General features: G+C 42.4%; 2 protein-coding genes across 3 annotated transcripts in view; one reads left to right on the forward strand and one right to left on the reverse strand.

The window, feature by feature from the left end:
- Positions 1 to 13,778, forward strand: part of HABP2 (hyaluronan binding protein 2) — a 53,146-nt gene extending 39,368 nt beyond the window's left edge. For both annotated transcript variants that reach the window (XM_054982285.1, XM_054982286.1), the window contains 4 exons: positions 3,126 to 3,260; positions 5,898 to 6,043; positions 12,279 to 12,481; positions 13,596 to 13,778. In XM_054982285.1, coding sequence (XP_054838260.1) covers positions 3,126 to 3,260; positions 5,898 to 6,043; positions 12,279 to 12,455 — 458 coding nt within the window. In that variant the 3' untranslated portion in view covers positions 12,456 to 12,481; positions 13,596 to 13,778. The remainder of the gene's footprint in view (positions 1 to 3,125; positions 3,261 to 5,897; positions 6,044 to 12,278; positions 12,482 to 13,595) is intronic.
- NRAP (nebulin related anchoring protein) overlaps positions 13,220 to 24,136 on the reverse strand; it is a 76,217-nt gene continuing 65,300 nt past the window's right edge. The window contains exons 39-42 of the mRNA XM_054982284.1: positions 22,900 to 23,007; positions 21,102 to 21,413; positions 17,889 to 18,041; positions 13,220 to 13,655 (exon numbers count right to left, since the gene is read on the reverse strand). Of these exons, the coding sequence (XP_054838259.1) occupies positions 13,554 to 13,655; positions 17,889 to 18,041; positions 21,102 to 21,413; positions 22,900 to 23,007 (675 nt within the window). The 3' untranslated portion in view covers positions 13,220 to 13,553. The remainder of the gene's footprint in view (positions 13,656 to 17,888; positions 18,042 to 21,101; positions 21,414 to 22,899; positions 23,008 to 24,136) is intronic.

The raw sequence follows: 24,136 nt of genomic DNA on the forward strand, positions 1-24,136 counted from the left end.
ATATGCAGATGACACCACATTACTGGCAGAAAATAGTGACAACTTGAAATAACTACTGATGAAGGTTAAAGGAAAAACAGCCAATGCAGGATTATACCTGAACACCAAGAAGATAATAGTAATGAGGAATTACACAATTTTAAAGTTGACAATAAGGGAATTGAAATAGTTCAAGATTTTCTATTCCTTGGCTCAATCATCAACAAAAAGGGAAACTGCAACCAAGAAATCAGAAGAAGATTGCAACTTGGAAGAGCAACTGTGAGGGAACTAGAAAAGATCCTTAATGATAAAGATGTCTCTTTAGGGACTAAGATGATCAAGATAATCCAAACTATGGTATTCCCCATTACTATGTATGGATGTAAAAGTTAGACCATGAAGAAAGCTGACAGGAAGAAAATTGATTCATTTGAAATATGGTGCTGGAGGAGAGTTTTGCAGATACCATGGACTGCCAAAAAGACAAAGAAGTGGGTTCTAGATCAAATCAAGCCTGAATTCTCCCTAGAAGCTAAAATGACAAAACTGAGGCTATTGTACTTTGGTCACACATCATGAGAAGACAAAACTCTCTGGAAAAGGCAATAATGCTTGGAAAAGAGGAAGACCTAAAATGAGATGGCTTGACTCAATAAAGAAAGCCACGTCCTCCAGTTTGCAAGCTCTGAACAAGTCTATTAATGATAGAACATTTTAGAGTCTTAGGACAGGATAAATAATAAATTAACCTATGTTCCTCTTGGGCCTTTTTTAGTACCACACCCAATGGGAACAATAGCAGATTACTAAAGGGCAATATTATATAGGGGGCAGCAATCCTGTCTTACCTCCTTTCCTTTAAAAGTTGCTCCTGTCACATGTTCTGGCCCCACAACCAACTTCAAGTTCTTAGCCTTGTAGAAACGCCATGAACCAGAATAGGGAATATTAAATCTGTTATTAAAACCCTCAACTAGGTACACTGCATCCTCTAGGTACACCATGACAGGAAAAGTCCCTCACCTGCCAGGGCCTGGCATTTCACCCTCACCCATTTCACCTCTAAAGCCTCCATTTCTTCCTCAATAGTGTCAGTATCCTGAATATGTGCCTCTGTGAATGCACTCACCAGCCATGCACCCAGTGCCAGAAGAGAAAGCACCCTGGCCAGCCCTTCTGGTCTGCAGCAGAGATATTGCAGGAATTCCAGCCAAAGGAGGAGCTTGCCCTGGATGTGCCATTGCCTGCTGACAGCTGCTTCTCCTGCACTGCTTGCCACATTGCTCAGAGTTCTCAACTCTGCTGTAACCCTGGCTATTAAGAAGAAAGAAAAAGACTTAGCTGATTGCCTAGTAACTTTTGCTGATGTAGGGCCACATAAGCTGACTGCCAGTCAAACACAATGCTGCTTGGCTACTCCCTCCAGGGCCTCTATCTACACCGCCAAATAGGCCGCGCTGTCCTCCTCCTCTTCCAATGAAATCTGCACTAAGGCCCCCTTGTAGAGGGCTGGCATTTGGTCAACCCTCCCCTTTTTGCTGGGCTTTTTTTGATGCCATGCTCCTGCAACTGACACTGAGCAAGAATAGCCAATCAATCCCAGTCCCCTTTGCACAACCACAGGCAACTATGAATACCACTTGGGGCTAGCAATTATCCTCCCACAGTTAATATAATTTGTGATATGTTCATTACCTATATTATTCACACCAGACTACAGCAAGTAAAGCATTAACCACTTGCCCTTCCCACAAATCTATTAGGTGAACATTCCCCTTCCTACTTATATAATTCCCTCACAACACCCCTGCTTTCTTAACAGTATTACACTATTTAAAGAACTATACCACCTAATTAACTGCAATAAATTCTATTAATCACTTCACCAAAGCCCCACTAATTATGATAAATTCTATGATAAACTCTTACCAAACTTACTAAGCCACTTTTTGACATACCCTACTCTTAATATTTCATTCCTATTATTTATAAATTTCTATTTTTAACAACCCCCACATTATTTTTATTTGCCTAAATGGGACTTTAAGCCACCACCACCACCACCACCACCACCCTGTGAACTTCTATACAGTTAAACTCCTCTGTTGTTCCAACTACCAATTTTTTGGAGACCCACAGCAGTTGCTCACTGATGGCAACACAGAAACAAAAGTGAAGGAAGTCCTGCTGCCTCTGTCCACCAAACTACTAACCCTGCTCTCCTGGGCTACCAAAATGAAATCCCCACTCCTTACAGCCTGCCAGTTGACACTTAAATCACCTCCCAAAACTACCAAAACCCACAGGTGGTCTAATAACTGGCTGGGCAGAAAATCACCTAATAGGAAAAAAAAACTGTGCTGGGCTAATTTCTAAATGGACATGCAGCCTCTAGACCTGCTGGACCAGTGATTTAACACCCGTGTGCTATAATACTCCCCCTGTGGACATCTGTTTTTTGGAACCCGAAGAGAGGAATGCCCCCAGTAGACAACCGCTTGTTGCCTTTTTAAAAAATACAAATAACCCATGAATATCCAGTTGCACTCAGCATACACAAAATCACTAATGCTCAAGAGAGCCAGTTTGGTGTAGTGGCTAAGAGTGTGGAACTCTATTCTGGAGAACTGGGTTTGATTCCCCACTCCTCCACCTGAAGCCAGCTGGGTGACCTTGGGTCCGTCACAGCTTCTAGGCGCTCTCTCATCCCCAGCCACCTCACAGGGTGATTGTCGTGAGGATAATAATAACACACTTTGTAAACTGCTCTGAGAGGGTGTTAAGTTGTCCTGAAGGGCAGTATATAAATAGAATGTTGTTATTATTATTATTAAAGTCACTCAAACCAAACTATCCAACATTCTATCAACAGAAAGCCAAAGCAGGCCATGATGCTCCATCCTTTTGTAGCAACAGTTGGCAAAAGCGTGCCTGAAAGGGGGCAAGGAATATGTAAATAGCCCTTCATGGTTTACCACCACTTCAGCACCTCACTAATGTTGCCTTGTGCCTCATTTGGAAAAAATAGGTGAGGGCAAATAGGTCCACGGCCATAACGCTGTGAATATATCATTCAAGTAACAACACTTGTGATCGTGTAATCAGTTGTATCTCATGACATTATCTTTCATTCTTCCATGCAGCTTTGCTAAAGTTGAAGCCAATTGATGGCCACTGTGCAGTGGAAACAAAATATGTCAAACCAGTCTGTCTTCCTGATTCTGTATTTCCTGATGACACAGAATGCTATATATCAGGCTGGGGTCTTACAGAAACAGGTGAGATATTTGGGCGGATAAAGTAATGGATTTTAGTTAATGTAACACTCACACGTATCCCCATCCTTCCCAGTTTACCCTTTGCTGAGAGCTCTCTGGTGTTGGACCAGGATAAGGAGGCCAATATTTTAATGCCCATTTCGGCATCTTGTAAAGTTTTATCTGCCCTAAAGTAATTGAAACTCAATCAGCATGTTACTTTGTAATGTCACAACATCACCAAAATAAAAGTTTAACCGTTAGTTTTATATACTGTATACTGAATATGCTTTGAATGTGTACTCGTACTTACAGATGTTATATGGATGAAATGAGAACAAAAGCTTTATTAGAGCAAATCTTTGCCTTTGACTATTCTCTTTGGCATAGTTATTATCAGCTCTCAGATGAGAGTATATAAAATTACCTCAGAGTACATTTATCACATCAAAAATTATTATGAATATTGTTAGATAAGGATAAAAGTGAGAACTTTTTAAAAAAAAGAAACCTAAATGTTCAATGTCAGGGTGAACACAGATGTAACTTTAATAGAGTGGTGAAGACAACTGACACGTATCCCCACCAGTTAATTTCTAGAGCAGTTTTACTTATAGGACTCCATGAAGCTATAAATGTTCATTACGTAATTCAATGTAGGCATGTGCAAGGTAACGTTGAACATATGTGAGGTTGCCTGTTCTTCATAATTTTCCTGGAGATTATGAGAACTGTCACTATCATGCTTTGACTCACTGGCTAAACAAGTGCTTGATTTGCTGGTATGTGCATCTTTTGTGTAAATTGCAAGGCTACGCTTTAACTGCTGTGTGAAAAAATCCCTGTGAATTCTGCATTACAACTGCATTCACTCTGAGATACTTTTTTGAATGTTGTCATAGGGTGCTATACAGGGATTGCTCCTACCAAGTTGGAAAAATCATACTTTGTGGCACTTCTGTTTCTATTAGGATGTAAACATCTTTTAAAGTTTTTCTTCATTTAAATCAATTTTGGCTATTATGAGAGTCTAGGTGGCATGACTACAGATAGTGTCTGAAGTTTGATGATATTTCCAGGGCTGGTCAGGGAATATATCCACATTTTACTGACCACTACTCATCATTTCTCCAGAACAAGTCAATCATTGGAGTTACACTATAGATTATGCATTTATAACCTATGCTGGGCATTTGAAAGTGTAACTTTGAAAAGAACTTTGCTGAAAACTGAGGTTGTTTAGTGTACAATAAAAAAAACATATTTAGGCCAAGCATCTCTCTAATTTGCTCATCTCCATTTTGGTCATATGTCATTCATCATCTGACTTTATTCAAAGAATCAAAACAGAGTGAATGAGATTGTGCTTCATTTACAGATTCTGAGCCATAACTAGGTAAGAAACCCACAAACTGTGACAGTATTTTCCAGCCTATTGGTTTGGATAAGTTTTTGATAAGCAGCATCTGGATTTTTGATGCTTATTGAAACTGAACTGCCAAATCTATTCAAGTTCACCTAAACCTCCATGACATACTATGAATTCCTTGGAAGGAAGAAATAATACTTGTGCTTAAAAATAAGATAATGAGAGCGTTCTGAAAATGCGTTTTCTCACTTTTCATTTAATGAGTTGCTGCAAAATTGCAGGTCGACAATATGTCAGTCATGTTCCCAAAAGTACTCTGATGTTTTATAAGCAATATAATCCAGTATGAAGTATATACATCTTTTGATATAATTCATATTGAAAGAAAGAAGCATTGGGTATGCAAATATGGTAGGTTATGTGCTGATGATATGTTTTAATAAATCCTTATTCTTCCATAAGGCAACCAACTTTCTAAACCAATGCATTCATAGTTCTCAGCTATCTGACTGGCTAACCTGCTCTGATGTCACAGTGGGACTGCTCCCCTTCTCCCCCCCCACCCCCGCACCCATTTCATTTATACTTTTCCATTTCAGGAAACTCACTTAACCTCTTTAGCCTTTCCGTTATACTTTGGGGTTAGTTTAGGCAAGGAGAAAGTTATTTGCACAAGTCTACCCAACAAACTTTGCAACTGAGCAAGGAAACCTGGGTTTCTTTTCTGACTGTGCCACATTGGCAATCTGCTAATTGAATTCAGTGACATCCATTGGGATGTAGTGAAATTAGACTGTTGGGCTAAGATCTGGGAAAGCCAAGTAAATTTACATGGAAAGCCATGTAAATTTGCTGAGTGACCTTGGGCTGGTCACACACTCTCAGCCTAACCTGTAGGCTTTTGGGATCATAAAATGGAGGAGAATGATGTGAGCTGCTTTGAGTCCCCAATGCGGAGAAAGAAGTAGTATAAGGGAAGTAAATAAATAATAAGTAAGTAAGTAAAAGGTATGACTCTGTTTTGGATTGCACTGTTAACATTTGACGTCATAGAAAGTCTAGGTTTTTATTCTTAATTGATTCTTTATTTTGATCCTTAATTCAAAATCTTAACTAAATGTGTACAAAAATTGCCTCCATACTTTTGAATAACTCTGTTCTGTTGCGTGTAGTTTATAGGCACCAACAAAGTTGTGATCTGATTTTAAAAAGAAAACTCTCCACAAAGATTTAGCTAAAGGAAGATGGAAAATAAGAGTGTCTTCATTTTCCTGGCATTCGTTCTGCAGGTGAAGAATCTCATCAGCTGTTAGATGCCAGAGTAAAGCTGATTTCCCAGACGCGATGTAATGCACCAAGTGCATATAAGAACAGACTGGATGAAAGTATGCTTTGTGCGGGAAATCTTCAGAGAACAAGAGCTGATACTTGTCAGGTCTGTTGCTTTTCAGTATTTGAACACTAATTTCTCTTTTTAAAAAAATGTAAATAGGCTATGCAGAGTAATGTCTGGCAGGGTACTACATATGTATCTGCTTCTTGTATCAGATACATTACAACAACCTTCTTCCTTTCAACATGATGTGAGAGGAATGTCCTTCAAAGCAACAACAGCTCTTCTGGTGACAGGTGAGCCTATGGGAGAAGTTCAATTGGTATAAGCCACAAAAAACTGGGAGTTTGACAAGGTATCTCCCACCACATTTTGTTCATGTGATCTACACCTCTCTTTTTTCCTCCTTCCCAGTTTTATGTTCTTTGTGTTGACATGATGTTACATGGATACTTTATATTAATGTATTTGCCTATTTATTTCTCTTTCCTACAATATCTCCAGAAGTGAACATAATAATTGAATGAATAATAACTGAAAAGCTAGAGGGTTGTGTTCTGCATCTCTGAGCATCTTGGCCAGAGGAGAACAGGTCCCCAGGCTTATAGAACACATGGAGCTATATTGCTTCCCAAAGAATTCCCTTAACACATAGATCTTTTCCTTATAAATACAACTGACTATCATCATGGTGAGCATTCTGCTAATAATGCAGTAATATTTTGAAGAGAGAAAGTGATAAGCCCAAGCCTCCTGACTTACCAGGAGGCACTCTTTGCAGGGCCGTGCAGTATGGGGCCTGCAGTTGGGCACCCACCATGCTTTCTCGGCCCAGGAGGCTCCCAGCTGCCTCCACACCTGGCATGGGGGCCAATAGGCTAAAGCTGGCTGGCCAATCAGAGGCGGCCTGTTTGGGTGGTGGGAGGGCCATGGCCAGCGGACCTCTCAGGGGCAGTCTTCCCTTTGGTCCACAAGCAGGGCTTAAAAGGGGAGCCAGCCGGGCTGCAGATGCAGTTGCTGGCATTTACCATCGGTGGCAACAGCAGCCTTCATTCAGTGGCAGCTCTCTGGCAGCAGCTCTCTCTGGCTGCTGCATCCCGGCGGCAGTGGTGGCTGTTCTCTGGGTGGCAGAGGCTCTCCAATCAGTGGCAGGTGTTCCCCAGGGAATGACAGCTGCTGACACATTTCTAAGGGACTCCCAGCCCTGCAGGGCAATGGCACTTTGCATGGTAGCTCCTCCCATGGCCCTGGTAGCCCCTGGACTCCCAGCCTTCCAAGCTTCGCTGCCACGGTGGTGGTCCCCTTCTTAGTTGCCCTAGTGCTGGCCCAGGGGTACTCCCAGGTGGTGGGCTTCCCTTCTCTGCAGCAGCATTCCCTTTCTCCCCTTTGCCTGCCATGGGCTCAAAGCTGCAGCGAAGCCACCCAGTAAGGGGGCAGAGGCCCCTATGAGGAGCAAGGGCGCTCACCCTGTTCTCCCCATGGCCTCAATCAGGGGTGGGGATAGAGGGGTGGCACAGTGAGCTCAGCATACCTAGGGATGCATGAGGCAGAGCAGCTGCATATTGCAGGGACTTTCTAAGGCCCTTCAGTGCCTCTCAGAATGCATGGAATAGCTGAGCACCTCCAGGTCAGGGCTGTGGCAGAGGCTGTGGTCCAGTAGACTGTCGAGGCCCCCTTCTGGGTGGCAGGTAAGGCCACCAAGGAGCGATGCATGTGACGAGGCACAAGCTTGCCCAGTCCCCCTCCAGCAGCTGCTCCAGGAGCCTGGAGCAGAGAGTGAGACCTGCAAAGAGGTGGCGTTGCAGGTCCCACATGCCCCAGATATCCTTATGCTGGAATGAGGACTTAGACAGCGCTAGATTATCTGGTGAGTTCTTGTCCAAGGAGAAGTGGGGAGCAGGGAAACTACTGGGGTGAGGCTGCATGCATTCCTGGCTTGTCAGCCTGGGCCATCCAGCAGCTGTCTGCCAGGGATGAGGACAGTGCCAGTCCTGGGGTAGTTTGGGCAGCTGGGGAGGGAGAGGGTACTCAAGCAACCCCTGCTGTATATGGCAACAACATGGACCCGCCCCCAGGAGTCCACCTGGCATATAAGTTCTGCAACAGGATCCTGTGGATGTCTTCTCCCTGCTTCGCCCAGAGGCCAAGAATGGAATGAGTGGCGGAACACACATTCACCACCTGGATGGAAGGGTACACCGTGTTTATGTGGGTAGTTGGGACCTCATCAACCAGCTGTGGCTGGTGGGGCCTCATAAGAAGGGCAAGGCTGACCCACCTTAGTGGGGGGAGTGGGCTTGCAGGTGGGAGTAGGGCAAATGTATAAGTTGGGAGCGGAGGTGCCACCGGCCCAGGTGCCAATATGACCACAGCTGTGACAGCTGCTTCAGCCCATACCCCTGCTCATCTTGATGGTCAGTAGTCCTTTTGGACTGCTTTGCCCTATTCCGACAGTGCCCACAGGAACCCACCACCTCTGGAAAGGAGCACTCCAGCCGCCATGTTGGGTCTGGCCTTTACATCCCCATTTGGAAGGAGGCTCTCCATCCCCTCCTCGATCACTATCCCAACTGGGCAGCAGCAGCTTATCTATGGGCAGATTTCTATAATAGGTTCTGCATTCCTTGCAAGGGCCTCCAGGTGGTCACCATCTCTGGCAACCTAAAGTCCGTCAGGGAGCTGCCAGAGGTCATGTACAGGAAAATCAGCAAGGAGCTGTCAGAGGCTGCATCGCTGGATCCTTCCTTATCTCTCCTCTCCCCAATTTAAGAGTTTCTCCTCTGGAGGTGGTGCCAAAGAAGGCCCCAGAAGAGTACTGCCTGATACACTATTTGTCCTATCTACAGGGATCCACCATAAATGAAGCCATCCCAGCAGAATACTGTTCCATCTGGTATGCATCATTCAATCAGACAGTCCACCTCATCAGGTCTTGGAGCACTAGGGCCCTTATGGCCAAGTGCGATGTGCGTTGGCCTTCCAGCTGCTCCTGGTGCATCCAGAGGATTTCTGCCTCCTGGGATTTAAATTCGGAGGCTGCTGGTAGGTTGATAAGGCAATGCCCATGGTTGATCCATGGTCTGTGCAGCTTTCAAAGCCTTTAGCACATTCACTGAATGGGTAGTGAAGGACCATATGGGATGCCCACATGTAATCCATTACCTGAACGATTTTCTCATAGTTGCACTGGCAGACAGTACTGCCTGTGTCAACCGTCAGGCTGCCTTTCAGGCTCTGGTCAGCAAGTTGGGAATCCCCTTGGCCTGGGAGAAGATCGAAGGCCTATCTTCCTGCCTGACCTATCTGGTCATCGAGTTGAATTCGGTGGCTGGGTGTTCCCCGCTGGCCTCTGACAAGCTCCAGTCCCTTTGGTCTTTGATTCAGTGCACCTTGCTCCGACCCGAGTGCACACTCAGGGAGCTGCAGGCCCTTCTTAGGCACCTTAATTCTGCTTGCAGGGTGGTTGCCCTAAGCTGGGCCTTCTGCACAAGAGTCGCCAGGGCATTGGTTGGTGTTGTTCCTCCCGCCACCATCACATCAGGGTTTGCCAGGGGATAAGGAGGGACCTGGACATCTTGATTTTCTTCCTGTCAGGGTACACTTTGGCAGAACTTTGTGGAACTAGGGCTGGCAATGCAGGTGCACTCCAATGTCACAGGCAGCGTGGGTTTTGCCGTTTATCTCCAGGGTTGGTGGTGCACCCAATAATGGCCTGTGCACTGGAGCAGGCAGGGAATTAACTGGGATTTAATGTTCCTTGAGCTCTTCCCAATCGTGGTGGCTGTGGTCATCTTACAGGAGTAGCTCAAGGACAAGTGAGTGTGCTTCCAGTGTGACAACAAGGCTCCTGAATAGGCAGTCTTCATGCTTCATGCTTCAGTCTTCATGCTCTGAGCAGGTCATGTACCTTGTTAAACAACGTTTGGTCTCAGCCTCTTTGGCTGCTAATATATCCTTCTTAGCCTGTTATGTCACAGAAATTGATAACAGCATTGCGAATGCCTTATCTCAATTCCAGACAGTTTTTCATCGTGGCCCTGGATGCTTGTTGGACACCAGAATTGTGAAAACTTTGGAGAGATCAATAATGCAGGAAGTATTGGCATCCATTGATCCCTCCACCCTTCAAGCATACCGGGCCTCACGGTCCAATTTCTGCCAGCTGTGAGGGGGGTGGGCTGCCCACATCTGAAGCCATGGTCTTGTGCTACCTGGCTTCTCTATGGGAGCAGGGTTAAGTCCCCAAGACCATGAACAGCCATCTGGTGGCCATCTCCATTTTCAGCAAGGCTCAGGGCTACCCTGACCACTGTAATTCCTTTGCAGTACAGCAGGCTATAGAGGATTGGAGGCAGACTAATCCATCCCACAATGATCCATGCAAGCCCGTCACCAAGCACATTCTTGCCTGAGTTATAGGTAAACTCGTTCACTCCTGCCAATCCACATTTGAGGCCCCATTGTTTGAAGCTGCCTTCATGCTGGCCTTTTGGGGGGCCTTCCAGGTGGGAGAACTAGTGGCCAACTCTCAACATGACAGCTCAGGGAAGGCCTTCAAGCTGAGTGATGTCTCCTTTCAGGGCTCCTGAGTTCACCTCACCTTGAGATGGTCTAAGACTAATTAGGGGACTCTCTTCACCCACTGAGCCTGGTCAGCACTCTGTTGGCTTACCATGCAGCTCACCGACATGGCCAGGGTCTCTTTTTTATTCAGGTTCGTGGCTCCCCCCTCATGTGTTTCCAATTAGTCAGTGTGCTTTGGGCAGCCTTGGAGGCCACTGTCCTACCTGCCAGCAAGTTTGAAGCTCACTCCTTTCAGATTGGCGCCACCACCACAGCTGCAGGCCTCAGCTTTTCCCCTCCTGAGGTCCTCACAATGGGAAGGTGGAGGTCCAATGAATATAAGTCATACATATGCCACGGGCTGGCCATTTTCCAGCTTGTTTTTAGTTCCCACAGGGTGGCGAAAGGTTGTTTGGATCTGTAGGCATATCACTGTGTACTAGGCATGTGGTGGAGTTCCTTCGCACATTTTTGCAGTGGGCCACCCAGCTGGATCCCCCAGATGTGCTCGTGATCCAGTTGGGGGATAATGAACTGGATGCTCAGCTGTGCTTGCGCTTGGTATGTGCCATCTTGGCAGACTGGGGACCTTGTGGGATCACTTTCCAGACATGTGTCTGTTTTGGTCAGACTTGCTTGAGAGGTGCTTGTGGCAGGGCACTTCCTTGCCTGAGAAGATCGAGTTGGCCAGAAGATGGGTGACAAAGACCATGCGACACTTTGTGGATTTGGTGGGAGGTTGGGTGATTTAACACTTGGATGTTTCCTTTTGTGTGATGCTTTTTCCCCCTGATGGTGTGCACCTGTCCAGCTGGGGGCAGGATCCGTGGCTGCAGGTCCTGTGGGACAGTCTAAAGGGTTGGGTGCAGCTTTAGAAGTTTTGGCAGGAGCTGCTTTGGGGCTCTTGTGATGGTTTGGCATGGGGCCAAACAGGGGGGGGGGCTGCTGGCACTGTTTCCCCATAGATGGGATCCCTTTATGGGATCTTATGAGCAAGGCACAGAAGAGACAAGCCCAGCTCAGGAGCTGTCAGGGAGTGCTCACTTCCATATGGCAAGGGAACCATACAGTGGCTTGTGCCCAAGTGCATTGCCTCTGACTGCCTTCCCGCGGTTTTCTCCTCAGCTGGCAGAATGAGTGGTCATTGGCTGGCAGGTGGGTCAGCTCAGGAGCTGTCAGGGAGTGCTCACTTCCATATGGCAAGGGAACCATACAGTGGCTTGTGCCCAAGTGGATTGCCTCTGACTGCCTTCCCGCGGTTTTCTCCTCAGCTGGCAGAATGAGGGGTCATTGGCTGGCAGGTGGGTCAGCTAATGTGTGGATCTGAGCCCCATGAGGAGCCAATGCTCTTTAAAGGTGTACTGAATAAAGTTGTAGTCTTTTCACCTCCATGTGGTGTCTTGGCATTTTCTGTTGCCTTGACCCCCACCCCTCAAGCTGGCTCTGCAATAAAGAATTCTGGTTTCTCTTCAAATTATATATAATAAAGAACTTGCTTCATGTTTTCTCCATGATGAATTTGTAGATAGATATTTCTATTCTATGTTCTGCACTAACTATGCAATCCTTTGCAGTTATTCCAGTCTAAACCCATTGACATCAATGGACCTACACGGGAGCAGCTCTGCATAAAATTATACTGTAAAATCTTGCACTTTCTTGATCTTTCTTAAAAATGCTAGGAAATTTTCAGTCTTTTGGCTGAGACATAAAATTTTATGTTGGTCCATATTTTTGGTTTTACATTATTTGCCTTATTTTTATTTCTTAATAGGGTGATTCAGGTGGTCCTTTAACCTGTGTTAAAAATGGCACTTATTATATCTATGGAATTGTGAGCTGGGGAGACCAATGTGGATTAAAAAATAAACCAGGAGTTTATACCCGTGTGACAAGATTTCTCAATTGGATTAGGACAAAAATTCAACGAGAATCTATTTCCCACAATTGAAAAATACCTTCTGGAACTAAAGAAAGGTAAAGTGAAAACACTGATCCATAATGACAACTTATGAAGATTTTACTAACATCATGTCATTAAGAATATATTTTGTAAAAAGATTAAAAATGTGAATTTCAATCTGCACTTGGAAATTACAAGTATACTGCTCTCTTCAAAATATAAATCCATTATCCAAAATGTATCCAAATCCAAAATGTAAAAAAATTATCCTATGCTCTTGTGCCCTGGCTTTGGCTTTTACCAGTTAATACTATGGTAAATGAGGCAAAACAAGCTGTATTAGGAGACGTAAAAATGATCTATGTCCAACAGGCAGCCCACTTTATCACAATAGTACCTGGCATAGATTAATGTTATATGTGGATGTTATGGGTTAGATCCAGACTAATTTAACAATTTCCACTTCATGCTGTGCATGACCTGATATCTTTGTTTACAGTCCACTGCCTCTTAGGAGGAGGAGCTCCTGGAGATCAGTGGACTGCAGTGGGAGGTAAGTGGTAGGAAAATTCCATTCTGTCATTGGAAAATTTAGTCTGGATTCAACCGTATGTTTCCGTGTTGCAAGTTCTTTCTCTCTAAAGCGCTCATTCTAATCCACTTACTCATATATATCTGAAGAGAGTGACTCCTACTTCCATTCAAAGCTAACAAAATTTCATTATCAAGAATCCAATTCAGCCCTCAATGCAGCCTTATCCAAGTTTTGTGGGTGTATTCTCTTCATAATCATTAAATAACCAAGAGAAATATTTGTAGAAAGTGAATCTGCTGATTTATTTTCAACACAATTTATTGTACCTTCAATAAATCATGGTTCATTCATTTTTAGTACCAAGCTGAGCCTGCCAGTCATCTAGGACTAATCTCATTTGCTGTCTTAAATATATGGGAAGTTTTAGAATACACGCACTTACAAATTACTGTCAGTATGCAAACAAGAATATTTTTTAAAAATCATTATTAATTCTAGAATTTTTCTTTTGGTACCATCCTCTATGCTCCTCAGGGTTGAGAAAAACTACATAACTTGCTGATCAAGCAAAAAAATACACACTTTCCACTGAGAGATGTCCATGTTCCAGTTCACTTTTTCATTAATTGCCTTTTTCTCCGTTTGACTTGCAGAATCTCTGCTGCATCTGGGTTGACTCTGGCTTGTTGAGATCCTTCTCCTGTTGGCTGGTCCTGCCAACAAAAGGAATTCTAAGTATCAACCTGGAGAAGCCTGTTATATAATATCCATTTATAAAATCAGTCAATAAAAATGTCTCCTTTGGTATTTTAATAATAAAACATTAATTAATATAATGTTAAAGGCATTTCTTTCTGTATACTTTTGGCAACCTTGGATGTCATCAAACATAATGGTACACATATCCACTCCTAGGGCCCAGCTTCCAAGTGATAACCATAATATACAGAACATATTCCAAGCGATTTCTGTGAATATTAAAAGGGCCTTGAAACCTACAGGACTTTATGCATGGATTTTATTTTATCAGTAGTTTTACAGCAAGTGCTGGATCAGGCATGCTTGTCTGCATCCGTTACTCAAATCTTACAGTAAGTGCCTCATATCTTTAGATACTTGTACGTAAATGCCTTCTCAGAACCAGCACAAAGTCTTCTTCCTTACTATCTTTTATGTGCCAGAGCTCCCTGCTCTGTCTCACTGGAGCATCTACTGGAATAAATGTTGTAAATGCCACCGGACTCCTGTTTTGCTTTGCTGCTACATACTAACATAACACCCCATTGGAATCTCCATGATCTTGCATCATCTTCTTAACTCTTTAATATCTCAGTACTTCCTGGCTAGTGTCTTTTATTCCCACAGCTCTGCTATCTTCTTCTTGCCATTCAAATATCTCCTTATGCCTGGAACTGCCACTCAGAACACCAGTGTGATTCTACCTCTCTCTCTCAAGTTCCTCTTCAAAATCCACCTATTCTGTGAAACCTTTGCTTTAGTTTACATATTTTATAGAAAGTAAGCCCCAGAACATATTGCTGAAATCAGCCATACTCTTCCCATGTTTATTCCCACTTGTATTTTCCTCCCATCCCTTAATTTCATCTCATTTCAAATTTTAGATAGTAAGCTCCCCAATGCAAGGACAAGTTGTTGGACTCTGAAAAGCACCATGCCCACTGATAGTTGTGTATAAAAATAAATAAACATCAATGTTAAGTGCAAATTAAAATAGTGCTCCCAATGAATTCTACAGTTGCTGAGCAAACACAGCTTTGTAAATGAAATTACAGACATGTATACTAATGATCAAATGGCTCAGCCATCACTCTGTCTTGATCCTCCTAATATTCATCAGGACAGCTAACTGCCTTTTAAAAAGTTCTACATGAACACATCTGAAGTTGCCTTATACTGAATCAGACCATTGGTCCATTGCCTACTCAGACCGGCAGTGGCTCTCCCTGGTCTCAGGCAGAGGTCTCTCGCATCACCTACCGTCGGATTCTTTTTAACTGGAGATGCCAGGGGCCTTCTGCATACAAGGCAGATGATCTACCACTGAGCCACTAGGTCATACATTTACTTCTTCTAAAAAGGAAACTTTTTTAAACTGCCAAACTTCTCCAGTGATTTGGGAATACAGATCTAAATATCACAAAGAATTAATTTGGACTAATTGTAGTGTGGATGCTTTCAGAACCTATTGTTCTACAAATATGGGTTCATAATGTTTCCATTTTTTATTTTATCAAAGTTTTAGAGCCAGCAAAAATAATAATAAATGGTAATTATGGTATTTAACTAAACTTAACTCTTACCATGGTGTCTAAAGCTGCCTAGGTGATCCTGTTCTCTGCTGAGAGTATACAACATATATGTAGATCTAGCATAGTTATGTTGTTTTTAGAATGATGAGTGAAATGTCTTTGAAGGCAAAGTTTTATAATATCGTTTTAGTTGCTCTTTATTTCCTCAAAATGCTTTGTATTGACCGTAATAATTGTAAGACACTCAACAGTATTAGGCAATTACAATTCCTATGTACCATAAACATGTACAACTTTCAAATCTTCTTGCATTCTTCAGATTCCTTCATCTTCTACAAGAAACTATCACAGATATAGCCAGAAATATAGGGGAACAGTTGCTGGATTTGATCAAAAATATCATAGAAGATGTCTCTGCGCACAGAAACAGGGTTAACCTGGCCAGCAGCTAGACATGCCATGAAGAGTGTCTAGAAGTCCAGTATAGAACAACTTTGGAAAGGGGCATGAAAAAAACCAAGAGTAACGCTACTGTGTGGCCTTGTGTAGATATTATTTGTTGAGCCCCAGGTGCAGAGAGCATCTAAGAACGGCAGCAGTGTCTAACTTCATGGAAGTAAATTTAATGTAATTTAATCATGGATATATTGGCTGAGGGCCAAAAAGATATGCATATGTATGAGAAACTTGTAAACCCTAATTTTACATAGACTTCGTTAAGATAAAAAGTCCCAAGAATGAATTAACAATTTTCATATATTTTAAAAAGACATTTCAAGTATAGATAACCTTGTAGGGTTATTGAAGTCATAAGGTAATTCATTAGCCAGGAATGTGCACCCTTATCAAGCAGGACAGTTAGATATTGTTAGGAGATGATGCTAAGATCCTATATAAATAACTGGCTAAATTGATCGGGAGCTTCTTTCTAGAACGGGCTCCTTTCTTGTCACTGGCTTATTTGGGCGGTAAGATACTTTCTTGGACTCTTATAATTGCTCTCCTTTAATAATCTATGTAGTAATGATGGGTGGTATGATTTTATGCTTATTTAGTTAATATTAAAAATGCTAAATAATTATGTTTTAATGAATGTTTAGAATGCAAGCAGAGATTTTGTAATAGTATTTATTTGTGTACTAAAACTGGTAAGGACCTAAAATGTTTTTGAGGTGTACCTCTTGCTAACAGTTAAATGATCTGTTACAGGAAAGCTAACTAGATGCTCAAGGCTTCTTAAGTGCATACTAGGGGTGTGTGCTTCAGGTTTCCTGTTCATAAAAAATGCCCAAATCAGACCCAATCTGTAAAGATTCGGGTTTTCTGAATCAAAGCCTCCCGAAGCGATTTGGGTTGCTTTGGGAACCTTCTGGGCATTCTGGTAGGGAGGAGTTTAAAGAGAAAAATGCTCCCCATGCCATTTGCAAAAGGCGCAGGGAGCCTTCTACCCTTTAAGTTCCCCCCCTCCTTCCAGCCGGCTTAAAAGGGGGAGAGTTTAAAGGGCAGAAGGCTCCCACACCGTTTGCAAACAGTGTACAGAGCCTTCTACCCTTTAAGCTCTTCCCCAATCCCTCCAGCCAGCTGGAAAGGGGGAGAGCTTAAAGGGTAGAAGGCTCTCCATGCCGTTTGTGAACAGCACGCAGAGCCTTCTACTCTTTAAGCTCTCCCCCCCTCCCTCCAGCCATCAGCAAACGAGGTGGAGGAGGCCCTTCCTGCCCCAGGTAAACCTGAAGCGGGAAACCCAAATTTTTTGGCAGTGCACACCCCTACTGCATACCTATATCTGAATCGGGTCTGACCAGACTCATCCAGAACAAATGGACCCAAAATCACAGAACAAATCAAAATATGAAATAGCAGTGAAGTGTTTACATCAGTGTAAATCTTCAGTTCCCTGAAGTGCATGGAAATAGAATAAAAGTTTGGCATCAGAAATATATGACTACGCCTTATTCCACCTCTCAAACAGGAGGTCAAAGAGGGGTACATGATTCAACTGTTCCCATTTTATACTCACAACAACCTGGTAAGGTAGGTTATATTGAGATAAAGTGACTAGTCCAAAGTCACCTACAGAAAGCTTCAAGGCAGAGTGGTGACTGGAACCTGAATTTCTCAGATCCTGCCTCACCATTTTAATTGCATTATTTCAGAAATTGATTTTTATTAGAGAAATAATATTTAGACAATAATATTTTAAGTCTAGCTTCTAGCCTTACATTGGAGTTTTCCCCTAGAAAGAGCCCTGCCCCTCCTCCTGCCTTTTACTGACAGAAACTAAGATGTGACACCTGGCAAACTGTGCAGTTGCTGCCTAGTAACAGCCACTAGGGTCATTTTGTTTCTTAAAGCTACATGCACTGTTTCTATTATTTTGAGGAGGGATTAACTTCAGTTTTGTTTTTAATTTCAGATTTTTCCACAAACTTTGAGTGTTTTTTTAGGTTTGTAGATAGATCTGTCTTGTCTGTTCATGGCACCAATCTCTGGATTTAAGTAACTGCAGATTTGGCCATGTGGAGTAGTTATATTGATATATTTCAATCTTACTCACATTTCCCTTTTATTAGCAAATAATTGAGAATAAAAAGTGATTTTACTCCCTCTGTGACTTTGAATTTTTGGGAATTTTACATTTCTAGCCTAGCTAATAAAAAGGGCTGTTAATTCACTTACAGTTTCCAGATCACACCGAACCAACATTTCTTGAGGTTGATGTTCCTGAGCATATGCTAGTTCAGCAGCCCGTCTGATCATTTCTACTTTGTAAGAACCTGGAGGGGTCCAGCCAACACCTTTGATCCAGTTCAAATCAGATTTGTATTTAATCTGCAAAACAGAATCATGGACTTTGAGACAGTAATTACTAAGCTCCAAGAACACACCATAACTTGGCTTTTGCCAATAGGATCTGGTTTATTTATTTCTACAAATAAAAATTCTGAAATAATGAATATTCTGCATATTCTCTGCAAAAAAAATTCAGAGAGACTTTTTATTCCTGTTTTACGCCTAGCAAGTATCTGATCTCTGCAACTTGCTCCATAAATAAGCATCAAAGAAATTTACTTCTCATCTCATAAAGAATAAATCTGCCCCTTAATTATTGGCAGTTCCTGCTTCTAGGTGAGACTATTTACTGCTATTGCGGGGAGGGGTGATATGAATGAGAAGATGCTGGCTAAAGCAGAAAGAGAGAGGAAACCCTGCTAGTGTTGTTGTGGATTTTCCGGGCTGTATAGCTGTGGTCTTGGCATTGTAGTTCAGGAACTACAATGCCAAGACCACGGCTATACAGCCTGGAAAATCCACAACAACCATCGTTCTCCGGCCATGAAAGCCTTCGACAATATCCTGCTAGTGTTGTTTCAAGCAGCACCAGTCTACAAAAACTTGTTTTGGCAGAAGGTTATACAAGTAACACTGTCTGGTCTGGAATATTAAGTTATCTTTTAAAAAAAAAGAACTTTGCAAGCAACTTGAAGCATTTGTTAAAGAAAAGAGTTTGCCTAAGGGCCAAACTAAACATAAAGGCGAACGTGTGGTGGGCACATGTTTGCCATCACCATTTTAAGGTATTTTTATAATGCTGAGCAGGCCCAATCATGATTGGACTCAGGGCATGGAGTTCTTTCCCACCACCTCCGAGAGCCTTTTAAGTGCTAAAATAGCTGAGGTGTGTGTGTATGCCCCCCTTCCCACAGCAGTCTTGGTACTTTAAAAGATATGAGGTGGAAGGAAAAGATCTCCATCCTGTGGGCCCAATCAGGATTGGGCCTGCACAACATTTTAAAAACACTTGAAAATGGCGACCGTGAACCCATGCTGGCTATGAGTTCACTGTCACATTTAGGCTAGTTCTAAGCTTATATGGCTCGGTGGCATAGGGAAGATGGTCCCTTGGTGTTAGGCAACTGAACTCTAGCTGCTGTACATACAGGGAGATGTTGGTGGGGTTCAGTACCTCTCAGAACAAGTTTGTGCAGGATTTTTTTAAAAGCCTTAAATGTTTGAAACCAACCTATCTTAGGGGTACTTCTCATTGAACCTGCTTGTTAAAAAAAGAAAGAAGACATATTTTTATTGTTTGAATGGACTGATTAAAAAAATATAAACATACAATAAAACTGCTACACACAACCACAAAATTTACTGTACTTTGTCTTGCATGTTTGTGTGTGTGCTAATTGAACTGCTTTAATAAGATTTCAAGTGTTTTAAATTTAAATTGTTTAAAATTGTTAGTGTTTTAATGTTTGCTGCCTCGGGGACCCTATTTTAGGTTGCAAGGTGGTACGCAGATGTTTTAAATAAATAAATTACAACTATTTACCATTTTTTCAATCCTATACAATGAATCAGCTACGTATATACACTCCGGTACTGCTTCTTTTACTTTATCCAATTAATCATACTTATTTTAATATCAAATGAAGCATGACTATATAGGATTAAAGGGTTAAATTACTCATTATATCATTGGATATCCTGATTTTTTTAACCTTAAAAAAATAGTCTGACTTTCCAACTGCGGAGAATGAAAGCAAAAAAGGAAGCAAGGAATATATTCTATATATGACAAAAATGTTAAATATTTAACATTTTGCATATCTTCTAACTTTTCTACAAATAGTATACATTTTTAAATCAATATGCATTTATGGTTATGAGTATGGACTTTTATATGGGAAGTATCTAAATGTTAATTGATTTAAATGAGCATCTTTTCTTCGGTGATTTGAAATCAATCCTTGGTAAATCATGGAAGTTTTGAGGAGTGGACCTGAATATTTTGGGGAAAGCGGGTAAAATTTGGCCATTATTTCCAATGGGAAATGTGATTCAGGGCTTTCCAGGGGGTCTGGGGGTGCATTTAAGACCAAATGTTACCAAATTTCTGAGGACCTACTTCTAGGTGTTATCTTAAGACTCCCCAAGTTCCATGAAGATTGGACTTAGGGGGGTACTTTATGGGCCCTGAAAGAAGGTGCCCCCAGCCACCTCCAATCTCCATTATTCCCTGTGGGGAAAACTAGGGAAGCTATCTCAGGGGCTGGGGTGACATTTTGCAAGCAAAATCCTCCAAATTTGCAGAAGACCTACTCCTCACTGTTTTCTAAAGATCCCCCAAGTTTCAGGGAGATTGAACCCCAGGAGAGGTATGATCCATGGGTTTCCCCAGTTGCTGTTATTTTCTCTACACAATAGTAAAAAGTGGGGTGGCTGATGACACCTACTTTGAGGGGCTCTAAAATGACCCCCCAAGGTCCAAAATCCTCAAAATTTTCAGGTGACCTACTCCTCACTGTCCTCTAAAGTCTCCCTCCCCCCACACACAAGTTTCAGGTGAAAATTTTGTAGATTTATTTTGCAAAATGCTACCCCCATCCCCCCGGATAGTTTCTACAGTTTTCCCCATAGATAATAATGGAGATCAGAGGTGGCGTTTCTTGCTGCATTGGCTTCTGAAGTGGGGACTACCCACCCACCCCCTTTGCATAGATGCCCCCCTTCCTAGTGGGCCGAGCTGCAAGATCTCAGCAGAGGTGTGGAACCCCCGTTTTCACACACACCCCAGGAAATCCAGCGTTTTTTCCCCCCAATATGTCCAATTGAGTAAATAAGTCTCCCTCTCAGAAAAGCTGCAGAGGAAGATTTGGGCATGCACGAAGAGAAGGTGCATCATGGGATACCATCGATTGTCTGGGAGGAATGGGGAAGAAACAAGTGCCAATCAAAGCACAGAATCTAGTGCAGTGTGCAAGTGAACAGGAAAGCAATGGGGAAACTCATGTAAGTGCATTCACGTGTCATACGCATGTAATTTGTCTTGTGTAGTTTGACTCTATCTGTGCTGTGCTCTGTAAGCTACTTATTAAATATACATACATCACTCTGGATTTTAGATGCCTGTTTAGCATGCTTCAGGTTCAGCTGCTCTGGGTCACAGGTGTACTGATGCAGGTGCTGCCTGTAGTTGACATCACTTATCAGCTGCTGACTTTTTCTTGCATGGATGAATCCTGGCTGATCCATTTGACTCTTGAACTGTCCTCTGTTTCTGACAAAATCCATTTTGTATTGGTTGTCACTCTGGAGATGACCCATCTTGAGGTAGTGTGTCATTTTGGGATCATCATTCACATTGCGGAATCCAATCTGTTGGCCTCGGTTCCTCTGAAAGGTCTCTTTGTATCTGAACTGGTGATACGAAGCAATGAAAGAAGGGTTTATTCCATTATAATGCACATACAAAAACAGTTTATTACATAATTTCATGCATATTTTCATTTTGCATGCATGCTGTATGGATTGTGTGGGACATTGCTGATTCAGAAAACTTGTTATCTATATCCAGAGGCCAGAAAGAGTTTGTTGAGCTGATTCTCAATTGAGATAGGTAGGGAATAAAATTTCATATTCATTCATGTACTTTCATGGAAGTGCAAAATACACACATTGATATTAACAGTACCCCAAAATTTACTTACACTTGGACTTGGTTTAGATGTCATACAAAATCAAAGTTTAATAAAACTGTTGTTAATATGATTGTCTAAATGTAGGCTACTCCACTAAATATATTTAGTTAGAGTGCAAGTCTAAATGAAGTTACATCCTTATAAGCCCACGGACATCAGTGATTTTAGAAGGGTGCAGTTCTGGATTGGTGTATCTAGCTTCCTCTGGAATGTAACTCCAATTTGGCCTTTTCTGCAAAGGAGAGATAGGCCTCAAGGAACTGCAACTCTCAGATGCATGTCCTTGAGCTTGGAGTGGGGATCAATCCATGGCTGGGGGGAGTGAAGGATAACATAGACATACTGTGCTGGGGAGAATCAGCCACAGCTTTACTGATTACAGATTCCTCAGGTCTTGGCACAACGTAGGCTGGGTGCAGCTGACAGCCGAATTGTTGTCAGCAAATCTCCACAACCTGCTTGTCGTGGTAACCAAGGAAAGAGGGCTGTTATTAGGGCCAAAGGTGGTGGAAGCCACTGTTGCTATTCATCACCAGCTGCCTGAGGAAATAGTCAACACCCTAAGATTGGCTGTCATGCACTCAGCCACCAGAACCTCTTATGGGGACACACACACCCCTTCAAGGGTCATGCAGAGAGCTGACCCTGCACAACCTGGCAAATGCCTAAATGTCAGCAACCACTTGTGATGGTTATACTGCTTTTAACAGTACGATCAAACATTCACAGCATATACTCTTGTCTTTGCAGAAGGCAAAATCCTCAGGGCCTATTAGCCAGTTAGAACCATAGATAAAAGTTCTCCCACAGCTCAGTTAACCAGCAACTGTCTGTGGACATAGCAAGGATGATTTTTGCTGGTAGGGGGCTCCAAGTGCCCAGTGCACCCCCAGTCCTTTTCTTTTAAACGTGACCTATAGACCAAATTGAAACCTGCAGCCCTCAGTTCCAGTGACTCCACTCTCCCCTAGCCATGGAGCACAATTGCCCAGAGTCATCCACCACTACCCCCCAGCCACAAACAGTGCTCTAACAAGGCTGAGAGCTAGATTTCTTGAGTCTACATGAGCCTTGTGTACACATGAGTCTTTCCTTTAACTTTTAAGAAAAAGCCACGAATATCATACTATAACACAGAACACTATCTTTTAAGTAACATATACAGGGGTCCCAAGATTGAATCTTGGAAAATTAATGTCTCTTACATCACTGGCAATTTCTCTGGAAGCTTTGGCAGTCTGGAAAGGGATGGCATCCAATCTAAAATCATAGGCAGCTGCCCGTGTCTGCTCCCAAGACATTTTATAGAGTTTCTGCATTAAAAGGGGAAGAAAGGAAGGGGAAAGTAGATTATAACCCTTTTGTTGCTACATTTATAAATGTTTATAATGGAGTCATTTGTTTCTGGGTTGGTCAATAATGCCCTTAAGGTTTCTGACTGTCCTACCACCCTTAACTTACAAGAAACAATGAGTTTACAATTTTCAACAGATTCTACTTATCAAATGGCTACATTTTTCCCTCCAATAATGATGGCAGCAAAAACTCCCAATTATCACAACGATGATCATATGGAAGAGATTACACATGCACAAATGATCACACGTGACACCTTTTAAGGGCAATTCCGGATAAATCTTTATTTGGATAAATCAAAGGAGAAAAATTGGGAATTATGAGATATTGTTCGGGGGAGGGAGCACAACAGCAGTTTTACAGGGATGAAAATGCTGTCTTCCCTCCCCAACTGTGGCATAAACCCAAGGTAGCTTTATATCTAGCAACCTCTAGCAAGTCCTAGTCATTTCCTCTCTCGCTCTCTTTTTTAATCTGCCAAAGCCTTTTGCCTCGCTGCTGAGGATTGTACTGTAACATGGATCCTTTGATTTTAAACCCCATGAATCATTTTACTTTATCACAGTTTGCACAGTTTTTGCACTCATCCTCACACATTACATTCATTTGATTTATGGCTATCTCACCAGCTTTACAAATATCAGTGAGGGTTTTTTTTGTGGCTGTAAGGTCAGTCTCTCTCAACAGCTTTCTGTGTGTGGCATATGATCCAATTGTATATCTTCCAAAAACAGTTTCATTTTTAATGAGAGGCCCCCAACTCCTCCATCTCCCCATGCTCTCACTGGCTGTTTCAGTTCAGATGCATGCTGATCCATTTGAATGTTTTGAGAAGAAACGGCACATATCAGACTTACAACTGTGACATTCATCTGTGTATGGCAATAGAGTTCTAACTGCATGAGCATTAGATCTCACTTATTCTTTTCTTCTATCATGAGAGAAAAGGTTTGTCAATGTATAATGCATAATGCACTTCTGCCTCTATCTCTTTAAGAGGCTGGAATCTTCCTACATTATTCTTTTCCATGCTGGATTTTAGTAATAAACTAAATACGTCACTCAGTTTAAATTAATGCAGTATCA

This window comes from Eublepharis macularius, chromosome 6 (assembly GCF_028583425.1).
Source record: "Eublepharis macularius isolate TG4126 chromosome 6, MPM_Emac_v1.0, whole genome shotgun sequence".
NCBI lineage: Eukaryota > Metazoa > Chordata > Lepidosauria > Squamata > Eublepharidae > Eublepharis > Eublepharis macularius.